The following is an 18,601-nucleotide window of genomic DNA, read 5'->3' on the forward strand; positions in this document are numbered from 1 at the left end:
TAATTACATAATTGTAATTATAACCTTCAATAGGATATAAAAATAGCACTGAAATAGTTTCATGGTAAGTTGATGTGAATTATTGTGGCTTAGGTTTTAAATATAATTTTTTTTTTTTTTTTTTTTAGTTTTTCAAGGTAGGGTTTCACTCTAGTCCAGGCTGATCTGGAATTCACTATGTAGTCTCAGGGTGGCCTCGAACTCATGATGATCCTCCTACCTCTGCCTCTCGAGTGCTGGGATTAAAGGCGTGTGCCACCATGCCCGGATTTTAATTATAATTTTTAATAATGATATTGCCAGTCCTTGTTTGGCTTCACTGCCATCAGGTAGCTTTCTGACAGGGGTGGGTGTTAACACTTTTCAGGTAGTTTTTGAAATTAAGTAATATGTTATTTGGTGTTTAGTAGGGATTGTATTGAGTATATATCCAGGATATGTACCAGAGAAAATTTTTAAAAGTCAATATCAGGTTCATTTCTACTCTATTGAAGGGCTATATTCAATCTTTATCACATGTCATTCAGTGTAATCAAGGATATATCTAAATAACCTATCATTTCCTCTTTGATTTAACACAAATCAGGGTCTTACATTTGATAAGGAATTTTAACAAAATCCTGTTTGTGAAGAGAGAAACAGAGGCATTGAAAAAAGAAAGGGTTAAAATCAAGGGTAACCAATGTGGCTCTGTACCAAGACGGACTGTGGTTTACTGACAGGCCTCAATGTACTATTGTGAAAGAGATGCATTTGCTGGTTCTTAACATTTAAAACCTCTTTGCTTAGTGTCCGTTTCATTGATTCTATCCCTGTTTCTGCTTATTGCATCAGAAATCTGAGTACTGACACTTCTATCTCATAAAACAGTTTCCAGGTCAACATGATTCAACATGATTACTCTGACTTGACAAAAATTATCTTTTATTCTTCTCTTTCAGAATGTAGTTATTGGCTGAGTATATTAATATAGCTAACCTTTTAATGAGAACATAGATCTGATATTTATTAGTTTGCTTTGTAGACAAATGCATGGTGCTCAGATACCTCAGTATCTATTTTCTCAATGTGTAATAGCTCTGCATTCTCTTAAATCCCATCTACATTAAGATCCAATATTTTAGGCATGAAAAGTACTTTCAAAACACAATGATTACAATGTTGCAGTTACTCATAACAGTTTTAGTGAGCCAGGAAGTATGCCAGGAAGAGAGTATTAATAGAAAAGCCATTTGATGACATCTTCATAAAAAAAATCAAGAAGTGGTCTTTCACTGGGGGAGCTTGGGTAGAATATGACTCTCAGAGATGGGACCTGGGAAGAAACAAATATATTACAAACAGAGAGTATTAACCACGTCTTCAGCCATTAACCAGTGCAATCCAACAAATCAGTTAATTGTATTCATAAAATATAAATACTTCACCTATTGAAAGTATAAAAATCACAGAGCAATTTTTTGGTTATCTAGTTTTGGTTAATTTCATTTAACTAAATATATTATTTTGTATCATAATAAAATCAGAGTGGCTGGGGAGAACTTTGATTCTCCAGCACCCACATAAAACTGAAACAGGTCTGGGGAGAAGGCTTAGCAGTTAGGTGCTTGCCTGTGAAGCCTAAGATCCCAGTTCAAGGCTCAATTCCCCAGGTCCCATGTTAGCCAGATGCACAAGGGGGCGCACGCGTCTGGAGTTCGTTTTCAGTGGCTGGAGACCCTGGCATGCCCATTCTCTCTCTGTCTCTCTCTCTCTCTCTCTCTCTCTCTCTCTGTCTCTCTCTCTCTCTGTCTTTCTCTCTCTGTTGCTCTCAAATAAATAAATAAAAATAAATGAAAAAAATTAAAAAAATAAACTGACACAAAGTGGCACATGTGTCTATACTCCCAACATAGCCTGCACAGACTAGAATGAAGTTTGCTCACAGCCACAAGAAAGTGGAAGAAGAGCACCAGCACCTCAGGGCTGTCCCCTGACTGCCACATGTGCCTAGTGGCACATTTATGCACCTGCACACATGGATATGCACACACACCCAATTAACTTAAAAGTTTTTAAACAAAAAATTTAAAAGCAGAGCCATTTTATTAGTTTTTTTGGTACTTTTTTTTTTAACTGAGTTCATCATTTAAGCAGTAATTATCTTTGCTTAGTCAGTTGGATGTGTCTCAGTGGTATGGTATTTGCTTAACATGAATGAGAGCCTGGCTTTAAACACTTAAAACAAAAAGACAAAGCAATATAATTGTGGTATTTGAAAGTTTCATACTTTAAGCTTAGTTATCAATAATATTTTAAAATTAGATACTGAAATTGTTATTTCCAAAATGAAACTAAAGTGTTTCCTTTAAAGTAATGATATCATTGGGGCATAATTTCTTAAAATTCTGATGCACCTAGAGAAACTATTGTAGCTAGCTAATAGCCTCAATATATTAGTGTACAAAGTTACAGCTAGTAAACAAGATTATTTACAATAAGTTTGTACCTCATATATCTTTTCTGAAATAAAGGTGATACAGTCATATATTCTCACAAGTCATAGCACAGCTTTGTTCAATGGATAATAAGTTCATTTCTGAAACTATGTAAACAATGAAATTGCTCACATATGAGTAAATATCAAAAGTTTCAGATAAATTGGAATAAAGCTCAGGATATACATATATGTATACACACACACACACACACACACACAGAGAGAGAGAGAGAGAGAGAGAGAGGGAGGGAGACATATATGAGAGAGCGCTCCCAGAAGGGTAAAAATAAAACTATAGAGTTTTATTCTTAAAAAAATAATACTATACAGCCTTCTATATTAATTGAATTTTTTTTTCTGTGTGTACATTTGGTTAAACATTTCTCTTTTAATTTAAAATCTGGAGAGAAAACACACACAAGACCAGGCAAAGGTAAAGTAGTTCTGCTAAGATATTAATATGTTGCAGGCACTTGTCTGGGTACATTGGCTACACTTCCTTTCTTTCCAGGTAAGGAGCCTGAAGGAAGGACAGAGAGGCTAAGTCAGTGGTTTCCTATCACACTGCTACTAAGTGGGGAAGCCAGAATCTAGTGCAGACTAAGGGCCTGTGCTCTTAGAGGTGAGGCAGTACTGCACTCTGAGCCATGTATCCTAGGTTTAGGTGACCTAACTTGATATAAGGATTGCTCTTAGAGAGAAAACATGGATTATATTCTTACTAATGATGAAGAAACATGACCTCATCTCAAGAATTCTTTCACCAGGGCTGAACAACAGTAGTCTGGCATTGGACAATCTAGCAACTTCCTATCAATCAGAGTAGGCTCATAGAAATAAGATTGTTTTTAACTTCGAAAAACATTTTGAATAGGCCGTCATTGTGCATGTTCCCTCTCACCCTCAGCTGTTAGCCATTTTGTTGTTGATGCTGGTCATTTATTATTGTTGTTTGTGGTGCTGCGGATTGAACCTTGGGCCTCATACATGTTAGGTACTCATCACTGTGTCATATTCCCATTCATATACACATGCATGTATATAATAGGATCTCATTATAATGTATATAATAGGATCTCAGTATGTTGTCTAGCCAGGCCTTGAACTAACTTTGTATTGTGGGGAGGCCTTTCATTTTCTATCCTCCATCCTCTACAAATAGCTGAAATCACAAGCCTGTACCACCAGGGTTGAGCACTAGCTTCTTATATACACTAACAAAATTGTTTTCACACATCTAAGCATACAGCTTTGATTCTGTTCTGTAAGATGGAAATATATTATGTGAAGAATCCTGCATCTTGCTTTCCTCCTCAAAAATATTTTTTCAAGATTTTTTTCCTAATCCTATCAAGAATCTTTCTCCCCCCCCCTTACAGTTAGAGTTTTAATACACAGGCCAGGCTGGCATTAGCCATTTTCCTGCCTCAGTCTTCCAAGTGCTGATGTTATAACTATATGTTATTATTTTCAGCAAGAACTACTAATTTTTAGTTGCTGAATACTATATGGACATGTAATGTTTTATTTGTTTATTATCACCTAAAACATTTTCACTATTCTGTCATTGTGAATATAAAATTGCATAATTTCATACATATACAAGACTTTTTACAAGAAGTGAAATTGTTAAATCAAGAGGTGTATATTTTAAAATTTGTATAGAGGGCTGGAGAATTGGTTTAGCCATTAAGGCACTTGCCTGTGAAGCCTAAGGATGCAGGTTCGATTGCCAGATTTACAAGAAGGTGCATATGTCTGGAGTTCATTTGCAGTGGCTAGAGGCTCTATAGTGCCCATTTGCTCTTTCTCATAAATAAGTAAATAAAAAAATAAAACATTAAAATGTGGATAGATTCTATCAAGCAGCCCTCTACAGGAAGTATGTCTCCTTAACCACACATGCCACTTATGTACAAAAGCAGTTTACCTTGCTGTCACAGAAATATTACTAACTTTTCACCCTCAGTGTTGAGATAGAAGAAAAACATTTATTTACAGTTGTTTGCATTTCTTTGACTGAGAATAAAGTGCTTTTCTTTTGTTCTTTAAGTTTTGGTGTTATCCCTAAAAGTTCCTTGTGAAATCAAAGCTCATGAAGATTTGCCCATGTTTTTCTCTAATAGGTTAATAGTTTTAGTTCTTATACTTTGTCTTTGATCCATTTTGACTCAATTCATGTTAGTGGTGTGAGGTAAGTCCATTCTATGGAATATGGATAGATATCTAGTTGTTCCTAAGCTTTTTGCTGCAGACAGTAGTTTCCCCCCATTTAATGGTCTTTGTGTCCCAAGTCATTTTTTCATAGAATGTTTATTTCTGAATGTTTATCTACATTGATCTGTATGCCCACTATCGTGCCAAAATAGTGTTTATTACTGGATATATATACTGTGTTAAAATTAGGAAGTGTAGCTCCTCCAAATTTATTCTCCTTTTTTAAAAATTATATATTGGGTCTGCTTAAAATTCCATATGAATTTGATTAGGAGAGTTTTTTTTTTTTTATATCTCTGTAAGGAAAGCAGGTGACATTTTCCTAGGAACATATACAATCTGTAGATTAGAGAAATGTCATTTTTTTTACAGGCCCAAGTGGAAAAAACATGTCAACAAAGAAACTTAGAACTATGTGTGTGTGTGTGTGTGTGTGTGTGTACTGTATATTACATATTATATATTATATATGTGTGTGTGTGTGTGTGTGTGTGTGTGTGTGTGTGTATATATATATATATATATATATATATATATATATATAATGTTCAGTACATGTATCATAATATCCATAAAATAGGAATAATCCCAATGCCTAACATGAACAAATAAATGTGATCTAGCTGTGCAGTGGAACATTATTCAGGAGTCAACAGGAGCGATGTTACAAGACTCAGAAGTATTATACTAAATGAAAGCTAGACTTTAAAGAGCATGATTCCATTCATATGAAATACCTGTGAAGGCCAATCCATAGACATAAAGTAGACTAAGGCTGTAAGTGAAAATGCAGAGTGACTAATAGGATGTTTTCTTTTTACTGTGACAGAAAGGTTCACAGATGTTTTGGGTGATGAATGTACAATTTGTACAATTAACAGGTGAAATTTATGGAATGTAAATTACATGGCCACAAAGCTATCTTAAAAATGAGACACAAAGTAACCTACAAAAACAGGCATGTGACTGGAAGGATGGCTTAGCAGTTAAGGCATTTGCCTACAAAGCCAAAGGACCCAGGTTTGATTCCCCAGGACCCACATTAGCCAGATGCACATGGCAGCGCATGCCTCTGGAGTTTGTTTGCAGTGTCTAGAGGCCATGGTGCTCCCATTCATTCTCTCTTTCTCTCTCTCTCTCTCCCTCTTTCTCTCTGTCAAATAAATAAATAAAAATAATTAGGAAAACAGGCATGGTGTATACAAGAGAACATTTTTTTTGTAAGAGACAATAGGAATTGTGTAGCTGATGGTAGAAAGACAAGAACTGTAGTGGAAGGAGAAAGCACAGTGTAGTAGGAGGACTGGCAATGTTGGCAGTCACAGTTTCAACCACACTGAGATCAAAGGTAGATATTGAGGTATGGCAAGCAGTAGGGCCCATCTTTGGAGTAAAATCATAATAATAATAATGGAAAGGCTCATATATGAAATGAAGAATCAAAAGGATGAAAAATGAGTATCCTATTTGAGGGCTTAGGATTTTCTGGGTCATGTAGAAGGCAAAGTGACATGTCAGAGTTATGAATTTTGTAATTCAGCAGAATAAAGACGCTTAGACAACAAATGCAAACAATCAAAAAGGAAGCTGATGATATGGAAGAAGACATTAGGGTTCCACAGAATTTAAATCAAAATCTGTAAGGCACTCAATCATAAAGGTTGTATATTTTTGTCCAACACTTCCTGCCTTCTAGATGCAGAAAGAAACTGGCAGGGTAGCCACCTATAAAACTGTCTGAACACATAGACTGCATAATCCTATCATTTGGGTACAAAAACACATTTAATGAGGCATAAGACATTCAAATATTATTTGTATATGCTTAGCACCAAGCAAAGAGTAAATATGGTAAAATGGTGTGAAACACAGTTTAGAAGCATAATGTCGTTTTTGCCGATCAGGATTACACCAGGTCATCAAAGTTCTTTAAAAATTTCATAAAAAGCCGGGCATGGTGGCTCATGCCTTTAATCCCAGCACTCGGGAGGTAGAGGTAGGAGGATTGCCGTGAGTTTGAAGCCACCCTGAGACTCCATAGTGAATTTCAGGTCAGCCTGGGCTAGAGTGAGACCCTACCTCAAAAAACATATATATATATATATATATATATATAATCAATATATGTATATTTTGTTTTCATTAAAACTTACTAAGTTTTTCGTTCTCTCATCTCACATTTTCAGATACAGCCTTCATAAATTGCTGAGGTTGACCTAGAACTTGGAATCTTCCCACCTCAGCCTCCAGAGTAGCTAGGCTTGCAGGCCTGTGCTACCAGGTAGCTTGCACACTGAGACTCTCAATGAACTTTGAGGTGGTACTAAGTATGGGCATACTTTCTGTTTAAATGTAAAGCTCAGAAAAAAACCAAGAGAAACTTGCTACCATTCTTAGGATGCTAACAAAAGGCGCCATTACTACGTGGCTTATAAAGAAGAGAAATTTCGTTCCTCCAGTTCTAGAGTCTCTGTCTAAAATCAGGGTGCCAGCAAGGCCAGATTCTGTTGAGTACCCTCTTGATGGTTGGAAACCACCTTTTCTGTGCATTCTCCTCTTGCAGAGAAGTGAGCGCACTCTTTGGGATCATGTTTACAAGGGGACAAATCCACTGAGGTAGTTCATCCTCATGACCTAATGGCATCCTTAACATCCCACCTCCAAAGACCACTACACTGGAGGTTAGGATTTCAACATATGGATTCTGGGGCTCACAGACGTTCTGTCCATTATCCCAGCTAACCAATAAGGAGATAAAGAAAGACATAGGAACAAGTTTGTGAAACTATGTCACACTTTTTTTTTTAAATTTTTATTTATTTATTTGAGAGCGACAGACACAGAAAGACAGTTAGAGGGAGAGAGAGAGAATGGGCGCGCCAGGGTTTCCAGCCTCTGCAAACGAACTCCAGACGCGTGCGCCCCCTTGTGCATCTGGCTAACGTGGGACCTGGGGAAGCGAGCCTCGAACCGGGGTCCTTAGGCTTCACAGGCAAGCGCTTAACCGCTAAGCCATCTCTCCAGCCCTATGTCACACTTTTGAACACATGGATGCATGCTGAAAATTGTAATTTCCTTCACGTCTTCATCATAAACACTGTAAATGAGACATTCTAGGGAAGCTGCCCACACATTCTGTACTTTTAATAAGGGAAACATTTGATACTGATCTTGGATCATGAAGTTCATGCAAGAACTTAAAGAGAAGCTGGGGAGAGCATGGAAAAAAAATCAATTGATTGGAAAAAAAAAAAACAGAAGGCAGACAGCACAGTAGTGATCATCTTCAGTAGTTCAGGAACTGGGTACAATAATCAACTTCCCCATTGTTTAGACTCCATTGTTTAGTTAGCTTTTGAACTTCCTTATTATAACTCTAGCCTTTTCTTTAATATATTAGTGATTCCAAGAAAGGGGGTTGTTTAATGGGTGACAAAACTAAAAGGGCTATAAGTGGATAAGCCTAACCCAATCTCACCAGAAACAAAACCTGGTAGTATGTGTCAAATATCACTGTTCTTTCTTTAGTCGTTGCGCTTCCTCTGCCAAGGTGTCTTTGTCCCCAAAAACAGATATGCTTGCTCAAGCCCTTAACTGCCTCGTCCTACTGGATGGGGTGCGTGAAAAGCCAAATCTGGTATCAGCTCGCAACATCACAATGAACTTTCAGGGAGGCTGTGGCTTTAATTACGATTAGTTTTACATTACAACTGCCCCACTGCTCCTCACCCCCGCCCCCCCTCCACCAAAAGCGCAAGCTGCAAGTTTTGTAAGGCTCTTCCTCTCACCACACCACAAACTTTTGTTTTTTTAAAAACAACATTCTCAAAACTCTCTCAGGCCCATGAATTTCAAGGAACCCCAGCAAAGCCGCCCCAGGCCACCTCCAGGCCCCACCGGGCCATCCAGCAGGGGGCTGGGCGTCCTTCCTGCCCGGTCCCCAGCGGTCCAGAAAGTCCGGTCGGGTCTGGGGCGGGCCAGGGCGGGGCGGGCCTGATCCATTGCGGCGGGAGGCGCGGGGAGGGCGGACGAGCCGGTCACCAGGACCACCTAAAAGTCACCAGGCCAGGCTTCTGACCGTGAATCCGTTCTGGGATGGTGTGAACAAAATTCCTGAAGTGAATCCTATGCGTGGCACGCCGTCTGGAACAGCATGAAAAAGTTTCCAGAAAGTTTTGCGCGTCCCGCTCCCCCCCCTCCGCGCTTTCGCAGATGGTCCGCCCCGGGTCTCCGAGGGTCGCCCCCGCCCGCCCGCCCGCCCCGGCCCGAGGGAGGCGCGCGGAGTCCCCGCCCCCGGGTCCCGTCCGGTCCGCTCGGGTCGGGTCGCTCGGGCGGGCGGGCGGGCACGTTACAGCGACGGCCGCCGCCGCCGCCTCGGGAACCGTCGATCTGGTGGGCGGCCGGCCCGCCGCCCGGGCCGCGGCACCATGGACTACCTGACCACGTTCACCGGCAAGAGCGGGCGCCTGCTGCGGGGCACGGCCAGCCGCCTGTGGGGGCTCGGGGGCGGCGGCGAAGCCCGGCAGGTGCGCTTCGAGGATTACCTGAGGGAGCCGGCCCAGGGGGACCCCGGGGGCGGAGCGCCGCCCCTCCGGGCCCCGGCGTCCGTCAGCCCGGAGGGACCTGGTGAGCCTCCCGCGCGGGCCGGGGCCGGGGCCGGGGAGGCGGCGGGATGCGCGGCGTGCCCCCGTTCCTCCCTCCCGCCCTCCGCTCTTCACGTCGGCGATGCCCCGTCTGCCTGGAGTTCGGGGTGGGTCTGTCAGTGTGTCCGCCGGCCGGCCCCGGTGGCGCTCCCTTCCTGACGTGCCCGGCCGTCGCTCGGAGCGGCGGGTCGCGCGTGGCCCAGCCGCGAACCTGCGCGCCGCGGGCGTCCTGGGCTCGGCCCGGGCGGCGCGCGCCCCGCTCCACTCGGAAACTTTGCTCAGTTAGGGGTGCTGCTGGGCGTCGCGCCCCGCCTGTCTCTGCCCTCTCGGTGACCTCGTGTGTGGGGGGGTACCCTTTAGAGTTACCCAGGATGGCTTGATATACCCCCGTACTTGGAACACCCTGAAGACATTTCAGTGTAGCGCATATGGTCACTTTTATTGGCATCAGACTTCCCGATCGCTTGTATTTCATGTTGGTAACTTGTATTTAATGCGCATTGTATTTGGGAGCCTTTGAGTTTCACAAAGAAAGAAAATAAGAGGAGAAAGCATAAGATACTTCACATTGATCTAGTGAACCCTGCACTTTACCTTTTTATTTTGAAGCATCAAACAGTTAGTACATCCGTTGATGTGTATGTGTAGGTAAGTAAATTAAGCTTTAAAGAAACTAAAATCTTACATCAGCATGACCCTTTAAAGTATTTCCCCCTCTTTACCAAAACTTTCTTTCTTACTTAAAGTTTCTGTTTTTGCAATAAAAAACAAGAAAGCAAATTACTTTTAAGGTCATTAACTGCATACAACATCCTCTTAAGTTGGGACTAGAAATGAGCCAAAGAACTTTAAAATGTATGAATAAAGCGTTTTAATGTATTTATATATTTACTTATTTATTTTGCCTAATTGAAAACAATTGGTATGTAACAGGCCTCTAGCTGGATGGAGACTCCTAAAATATGTAGAGCAACTTAACTAGAAAGGAATATAATTAATATAATATTAATATAATGTCTGACATTTTCCTTCAGTTATAGCTTCAAAACCTATACAAATTCCTCTGAAGAGGAGGCTACCTTATGAACTCACTATACATTTTTCTAATATGCATGTTTCTCCAAATCTGACCTGTGAGGCTATGTCACAGAGCTATGACTACAGCCAACTGGGTGGGTACATCCTAGCAGTAACTTCCTGAAAAAATTTTAGACAAAAACTACTTAATCTTTTTGGGCCTGTGTTTCCTTACTTACCAATGAGGTTGTAATGAATAATCTCAGTGCTTCTCAGTTCTAGAACTTTATTATTTGGAGGAAGACTAGTGAAAATGATGGGTGATTGTTAGAAAATAGCATTTAGGTGTGAAAACACATTATGTCTATGAAGTTATGATGGAGTTCTGAAGGCAGTTACAAGTAATAAGCACCTAAGCAAACATGTGATCACCCTCTGCAGTAGGTAGAATAAGTACTTTTCCCACCCAACATTTTCTGATTGTAAGAGACAGCTGTTTATAAATGTGTGTATGTGTGTATATGTAAGTATGTATGTGTGTGTGTGTATGTATGTGTATATGTTTCAAGTTATAAGAAGTATCTGGGCTGGAGAGATGGCATAGCGGTTAATCGCTTGCCTGTGAAGCCTAAGGACCCCAGTTCGAGGCTCAATTCCCCAGGACCCACGTTAGCCAGATGCACAAGGGGGCGCACGCGTCTGGAGTTCATTTGCAGTGGCTGGAAGCCCTGGCGCGCCCATTCTCTCTCTCACTCTATCTGCCTCTTTCTCTCTCTGTCACTCTCAAATAAATAAATAAAAATCTTTAAAAAAAAAAAAAAGGTATCTAACCAGCTTGTTCCTAAAATGGGGATTTTAGTCCTTGCAGCTGGTGTGGGCCGGAGGGTTGTTTCCTTGAAGTTGTGTCCTTTAGAGTGAGTATCTTTTACTCTGATGGATTTCTGCCTCCTGTTCACTTTTTTTTTTTTTTTTTTTTTTTTAGCTGCTTAAGTTTCCTGCTGTCTGTCTCCTTCTCAAATTATTGAAAAAGCCCTACGAGCTATGGCAGTATTTCTTGTTTATGACACACTTCCACATTTGTTATTAGAGACCTTGTTCCTCGCCATTTCTTCATTAGCAGTAATCTTGATGAAGTAGTTTTAGCATTGGCAGATTAAGGATAGGCCAGAGAACATGCTGGTCGTGTGTTTCTGATTTTACCTTTGTGAAAACCAGCCATTTGCTGTACCGTTAGTGTTACTTCTCTCAGAGTGGTTGCTTTAGCTCTTGTCACCTTTAGCGTTTGCCATCTCCAGAATTATAGCCACTCTGGAGCAGATGTTGTAAGTCAAACCATTGCTCTGGCTAAGAACAGTTACAAAAGAAACATGATACAATACTTCTTCCTGCTTTAGTTATGATTAGATTTGTTTTTAATTGGATTGCTCTTGTTTGGGATAGGAATATAGCCTGTTCTATGTAGCCTTCAGAAGTATTTGCTAGATCATATAGTGGTAAATAATATGGATCAACACATTTGACTACTTTAGAATCTTAAATTAATTCAGTGATATAGCATGAAATAATTTTTAATAAGAACTTTTTAATCATCCCTGTTCTCCAGTTGGTAAATGAATCCTTAAAGTTCTTTTTCTTTTCTTATACTTTTAGCACCTAAAACATTTTTTCAGTAAGTTAACCCTTAGTCCCTTTATTTTAAAGTTTTAGTCTCAGAGGCCTGGGTGTGTGTAGCTCAGTGGTAAAGCTCTTGGCCTAGTACACTCAGTGCCCTGAGTTCAGTCACCAGCAATGGAAAACAAACAAAACAGTTCAATCTCATATTTACTTTAAAGCTCCTCCTGTCTTCCTACTCTAGTGTCTCATGCCAGGTTGGATTTGGAATAGAAGAGAGGCGTGTCCCAGTGCTTCCACCGGCATAGCTATGATGAATAACTCCCCTGAAGTTGCTAGCTAGAAGGTACAGAAGCAGTTCACAGTTTTATCTTAGTCCTCTTCCTCAGCTCCTACCTGGGAAGAAGATAGTGATAGATAGCAGTAGTAGAAGCAGTGTTGGAACCACTTTTGCCTAAATGCCTACTCCTGTATGTACAAGCACCAACCTTGGAAGCTAGAAATTCTTTCCACTTTGAATATGGGCCTATGACATCTTTTAAAACACCATTGAGTTGCAAATTGTTAAGTAAACATTAAGCCATTTTTGCTTCATAACATGGTATATGCATAATATATATATATATCATAGATATAGATATATTAGTGTTATGCATACATGTCAATTATATAAAAATGAAGTAAAATGGGACCATTAAACTTTAAAAAAAATGTTATTTCTGTTTATATGTTTGAGAGAGAAGAAAGACACACACAGAGAGAGAAGCAGATAGAATGGCCATGCCAGGGCCTCCAGCTGTGCAAACAAACTCCAGACACATGTACCACCTTGTGCATCTGGCTTACATGGGTTCTGGGGAATCGAACCTAGGTCTTTTGGCTTTGTAGGCAAGCGTCTTAACTACTAAGTTATCTCTCCAGCCATGGGAGCATTAAATTTTTATCATTAATTATTTCATGTCATGGAAGCACTGTTTAATATTTCTTAAATTGGAATCATCCCAGTGCTTCTGTTTTGCAAGTTTAAATTTTAACTAGGTGTTTTTTTTAATTCAAGCAACTTAGCTTGTCTCTAAATTTATTAATATATTAATAATAATTAATAAATTTCTTGAATTTAGTATGAGAGCATAGCATGGTACTAATATAAAAATAGTGGAATGTTTTAAGGTCAAATACAAGTGTTAAAGAAAGACCAAAATTTGGTTTATTTTCTAACAGCCAAAAAAGGAAAAGGCAATTAAATGTAAATAACAGTGTCCCTAAGATAAACAAACCTGCTACTAGGCAGGCAGGATAAACACAGGCATTCCATATTGAGAAGAAAGGAAGAAAAAAGAAACAACCACCAAAAATAATCCACACCATCTTTATATGTACCAATTCTGATTAGAAAAGCTATTTTTTAAAAACATTTTTATATTTATTTATTTATCCGAGAAAGAAAGAAAGAGAATGGGTGTGCCAGGGCTTCCAGTTACTTTAAACAGACTCCAGACAACCTGCGCCCCCTTGTGCATCTGGCTAACGTGGGTCCTGGGAAATTGAACCTGGGTCCTTTTGCTTTACAAGCAAATGCCTTAACTGCTAAGCCATCCCTCCAGCCCTGAAAAGCTATTTTTAAAAATATCTTTCTGTAGTGTTGTCAGTATTGATGGCGATATTAGTAAGAGCAGTTCTGTAGGAACAAAACAAAGCAAGTACAAAATTATTTCATAGTCTGTCTGAATGGAGGAATAGGTAACAGATTATAAGATATATATTTTTAGATTTTAAGAACCAGTACTACTCAATAGAATTTTCTGTGACAGTGGAATGTTCTCTTGTAGATGTGATATCTAATGTGGTAGCCAGTAGAAAATATAGGTAGTATATTTTCTATATATATAAATATAGGTACTTGAAATGTGGTTTGTTAATTTACAAAAAAATTCTTCATTAAGGATTTGGATTCTGGATTCTATATCTGCATTGGAATTTTTCATTAATATTTTCAGGTTATAATTGGAAGGGTAACTGAAAGCATATCCAGTCACAAATACTAAATTTTATGGTGGCAACTAGTATTAAAAAAACTTATTCAAGGATATTTGTTAAAACATAAGCATAAACATCACGGACTATTGCATAGCTTAATGACTATGGGAGTGCATTTTGCAATAGATGAGAGAGATTAGTCCAATTCCAAATGGAGTTAAGGGCAAGTGGGTTTAGCCAAGGAGTAGCATATGTAGGAGGGTAGAAAAATTACTGAAAAAAAACCCCAACAAACTGAAGAGTAAGGGGTATTCTGGGTACACCAACTTGTCAGACCATAGCAATCAGAATTCATGAAGAAACTGAGAGAGAGCAAAATATTAATGAGCTGTGGAAGATTGATTAGATAGTCATACACAGCATGATGTGGTGGTGGCAGCATTATTGTTAAACCAATTTAGGAAGGTACTTGGTAAAACTCAAATTAGCAAGGAAATATCTAAGACAAAAGTTCAAAGTTTTCTTTATGGAACTATTTATAAAGAAATTATATCTTATGAAGACTAGACTTATTATTGGCATCTCTTCTATGTATAAATAAATATAGGATGGATGATTAGAAAAGTGGTGTCAAAATGAAAGAACACTTGTGGCATAAGAAATCAATTCCTAAAAAGTACATCAAACATTAGACAGAGTTTTAAAAACATGAACAGAACAGACTGGCATTGCTACAATCTTGTTCGACTATTAGGTGAGATAAACATGCTTTGATATGACATGAGTAGTTTCATCTTCCATTTTTTCATTTTGTTATTTAGTTAATGTTAGTTTTACAAGTTGCATTTTTACAGCAATCACAAATAGCTTATCAGCCACATTCTTAAAATTTGCTATTGTTCAGTCATCATTTTGTCATCTGTTCTTCATTTCTACAGCCTTTATTTTGAATGATTGTTACATTTTAAGTCTTGTGCATTGAGAGATGTTTTAGTGGACGTCTCTTATGCAGTCCACATTGTTTACTTTTTTTCTCTAACAAGTGATTTTTTTTCCATGTGTGAATTACTGAATAATTCTATGCACTAAAATTTAACAATAAGCAAAAACACGAATGGATTCATGTACATGCATGTATGTGTACGTAGAATAATCTTTTATGAATTACATCTTTCCTCTAGAATTCATGTTAGTGTAACAACTTGTATATGAGACATCACTGACCTTGAGATAAAGGGAAATAAAGCTAACAAATACAGTATCAACTTTAAATAATTACACTTGAAAGACATTTTGTCCTTGTCCATCAGGTAAAGGAAGTTGTGGCTTTTTCAGCAATAGGATGGTCAGCTTTTTTTGCATTTCATCACAAATAGTGGGAGGGATATAACCTACTTAATAGGATAGTTTATCACAACAGCTAATTTAAAAAGCAGTTATTACTGTTAGGGATTTGAAAACTGCTAGTGTTAAATGGTGATGAGTTGGAAGTTATTTAGAGAAGCCCATTTTTTTTTCTTCAATTATTTTCAACTACCCTATTAATATTCCTCAAATTTATTGCATGTGTAGGTTAGTTGGAAATCACTGGGCATGAATAAAAGCCAGAGGCCTTGTACTCAGCCAGCTCTTATCAATGGAAAGTTGTTGGATATGGAGTACTCTTTAAATAGCAAACTCTATGATTTTAATACTGTGGATTCTTTCACTTAGATTTGTTTTACAAAGAAAGCAAACTTTAGGTGCATATTAATATTTCAGATCAGCATGGAGAAAAAGATCACTGAAAGGAAACTGATGGGTAAGAGAGCAAGAGTGTAAGGTTTTTCCAAATAAATGGAAAGAGAAACATATAGAAGGAATTAATTGGATGTCCATAGATGTTAAGTACAATAATTTTAAAAAAATAATCAAATCCACTACCTAGTTTATTTCTCCCAGGGTACAGTGAACTGGCCTATAGAAAAGGGATTTCAGTGCTCTGTATAATCAGTAGGAAGTGATGGAGTAAAGACATTGAAACCAGATGTTTTAAAAGTTCAGTTGTTAAAAAGAGCAGGAAGAAGGATGCAGGTTAAGAAAATTAAAGGACTGTTTTGTGTGAGTTATGGATAAGGATTCAACAGTGAGTGAAAAGTTGAAAACAGGCATTTTCTTTCAGGACCTCACTTCAGTGAAAATCAGTTAATCATAAAACCTATTATTAGCATACTTTTTAGTTGGCAAAATACTTTTAAAGTGTTTTTAAATCTGTCATGCCACTTTAAAATGCTTCCAGCTCATTATTTTAAACCGTGAAGCTTTTTATCTTCAACTACTAATAAAGTGGTTATATTCAGTTATAATAAGAGTCTTCCTGTACTTTAAACTCGATCTATCATCATGGTTGATTGCCAGGCTAGCTTCATTTTGCCGTTTCTGTTTTGGTACCAAAATGATTCTTTGAATTCTTTCAACAGCAAACTAGATATTTCAGACTACTTTTTATACAGGCTATCAGAAAACTAGAATAAAGTGTGAGCGAGGACAGAAGTCCATGAAGAAAGGGCCCTACTTTGATACTCTTTTTTATTGTTTTTCCTGAGAGAATCATGGATTCCAAAAACAGCAAATGAGAGTCTAAAGTGCTTTTGACAACCTCTGGTCATAAAGAGACCAGGATAGAGCACAGGCCTACTCTGGAAGAGAGTTAGCCCTGGAGAATGTCTCTCACTTTAGATCTAAACATAGTGTGCCTTTTAGGGAAAGTAACAGCTGAGACTGTATAGCTCAGTGATAGTGTGTCTACCGTAAGCCTATGGGATTGATCCACAGCAGTGGGGTGGGGGGACAGGACACATTGAAAGTTGCATGTTTGTTTATAAAATATTTATTGAATACCTCTAGTATGTTAGGACTAATATGTGATAGGTGCATAACCATTTATCAATGTAAGCAGTATTGACTGTGACATGCTTTGTAGTCTGTTTTGGAGTAGCCATGACTTCTATACACTTGATTCTAGAAACCCAACTCAAAATTACATAGAAATGTCTCCAGATATAGTCATTGGCATTTGCCTCTGGACAGTGGCAAATATGGTCTCTGGTTGAGAATGGATTTGATGGTGGTGAGTGTACCAACAAAGGTGTCTGCTGGTCTCATGAAGCTAACTAACATTCTAGAGGAAGTGTACCCACCAGAGTGGTTAATGAACACAGGTTGGGCTGGCTGAGTCTGAATGCCATCATTACTGGATTCTTCACTCTATAGTATATAGCTATTAATGTCTCTTTTTCAGGTCCCTCCACAGTAAATGGGGGTGATAATAATAATATCATTATATTGTGTAATAGATGCTTGGCATTCACTTGATAAATGTTAACTTATTTTTTTATCATTAAAGAAATCACAAGTGAGTTTATAGTTCTAAATAAAAATGTTTTTCTGCTCCATGCTATTCATCTCAATTCACACTTGTTGGCAACTGTCATAAAGGAGCATTATAAAACTGCAGGAAGAGTCTGAACTAGACAACATGAGTAGTTATCATGTTTAATTCTCAGACATTGTGATTACATTATGCATTTTATATTAACAGAAAAATGAACAGCTTATTCCATTGTGTTCAGCCATGTGTTTTTGAATAATGTATATTAAATTAATTAATGAATGATATATTAATGCTAATAATCCTAAATTAGCATTTTTATAATATTTAAAATTTTATAAGATATTTTATAATTTTAAATCAATCATTAGGATGAATATCCGTTTGATTTCACTCTTTATGTGAGACTTGCTATGTTAGTTTTCTTGCCCTGAACTACATTCCCTGGTGAGCCCCCCCCCCAAAAAGGGAAAGTAATGCCAAGGATAAAATGTTTAATTAACTCAAGATATTATGAAATGTAGATTGGAAAACTACTACAGGTTGAGAATCCCTCGTCCAGAAATCAAAACATTGCAAAATTTGAGACTTTGTACATTAATATTCCTAAATTGAAAAAATCCAAAATCTGAAACATTTCTGATCCTTGGCATTTTGGATAAGGGACACTCAATGTGAAATAATGTAGACTAACAGGAACAGCCAAGATGAAGTGAGAGAGATCATGAGTCAATGATGACTAGTAGGGTTAGAGATAGAGTTAGCACTGCTTGACAAGTTGCAAAATGAGGAAAGTGTTTTTGGCTCCCTCTCTTGGTTATTTCTAAAAATAGCAGAAATAAATTGCTATTTAAAGTTTTATATTATTCTAAAATAGTTTAATGGTTTTTATTCTCATTCAGAAAAACCTTTATATTTCAGCTGTGTAACAGAGGGATAAAAATACTCTTATAGGCAAAAATAACATTATTTTTAAAGAATTGTAGTATTTTTCCTTCCATCTGAATGGAACAATACCTGTTTCATACAGACAGGGTGTTTCGCCAATCCAATGTGTGAGAAATGCCATGTCATTAAAGTTTTAAGTTTTTGCTGCAAGTGTCTGTATTGGTGTGTGCACACCTGTTTTCATTCCTAGAGTTGTAGTCTATGAACCATAATTTGTGTAACTTTTATTTATGGAGAGGTAATGATAGTTTATAAACATTGTGGTAGTTCTGGATACAGGTTCAGCTGTTTGTTCAGAACATTAGTTCATTCAGATTAGTTGCTTGCCTCATGTCTGGT

General features: G+C 38.2%; 1 protein-coding gene across 6 annotated transcripts in view; it reads left to right on the forward strand.

The window, feature by feature from the left end:
• Oxr1 (oxidation resistance 1) overlaps positions 1-18,601 on the forward strand; it is a 344,354-nt gene that overhangs the window by 279,001 nt on the left and 46,752 nt on the right. For 2 of the 6 annotated variants that reach the window (XM_045142696.1, XM_045142697.1), the window contains exon 1: positions 9,106-9,322. The exons of 3 other annotated variants lie outside the window; for them this stretch is intronic. In XM_045142696.1, coding sequence (XP_044998631.1) covers positions 9,124-9,322 — 199 coding nt within the window. In that variant the 5' untranslated portion in view covers positions 9,106-9,123. Of the gene's footprint in view, positions 1-9,105; positions 9,323-18,601 lie in introns of those variants that run through there. One more of the 6 variants, XM_045142699.1, reaches the window with a different exon arrangement.

The sequence above is a fragment of the Jaculus jaculus genome, chromosome 2 (genome assembly GCF_020740685.1).
Source record: "Jaculus jaculus isolate mJacJac1 chromosome 2, mJacJac1.mat.Y.cur, whole genome shotgun sequence".
Classification (NCBI taxonomy): domain Eukaryota; kingdom Metazoa; phylum Chordata; class Mammalia; order Rodentia; family Dipodidae; genus Jaculus; species Jaculus jaculus.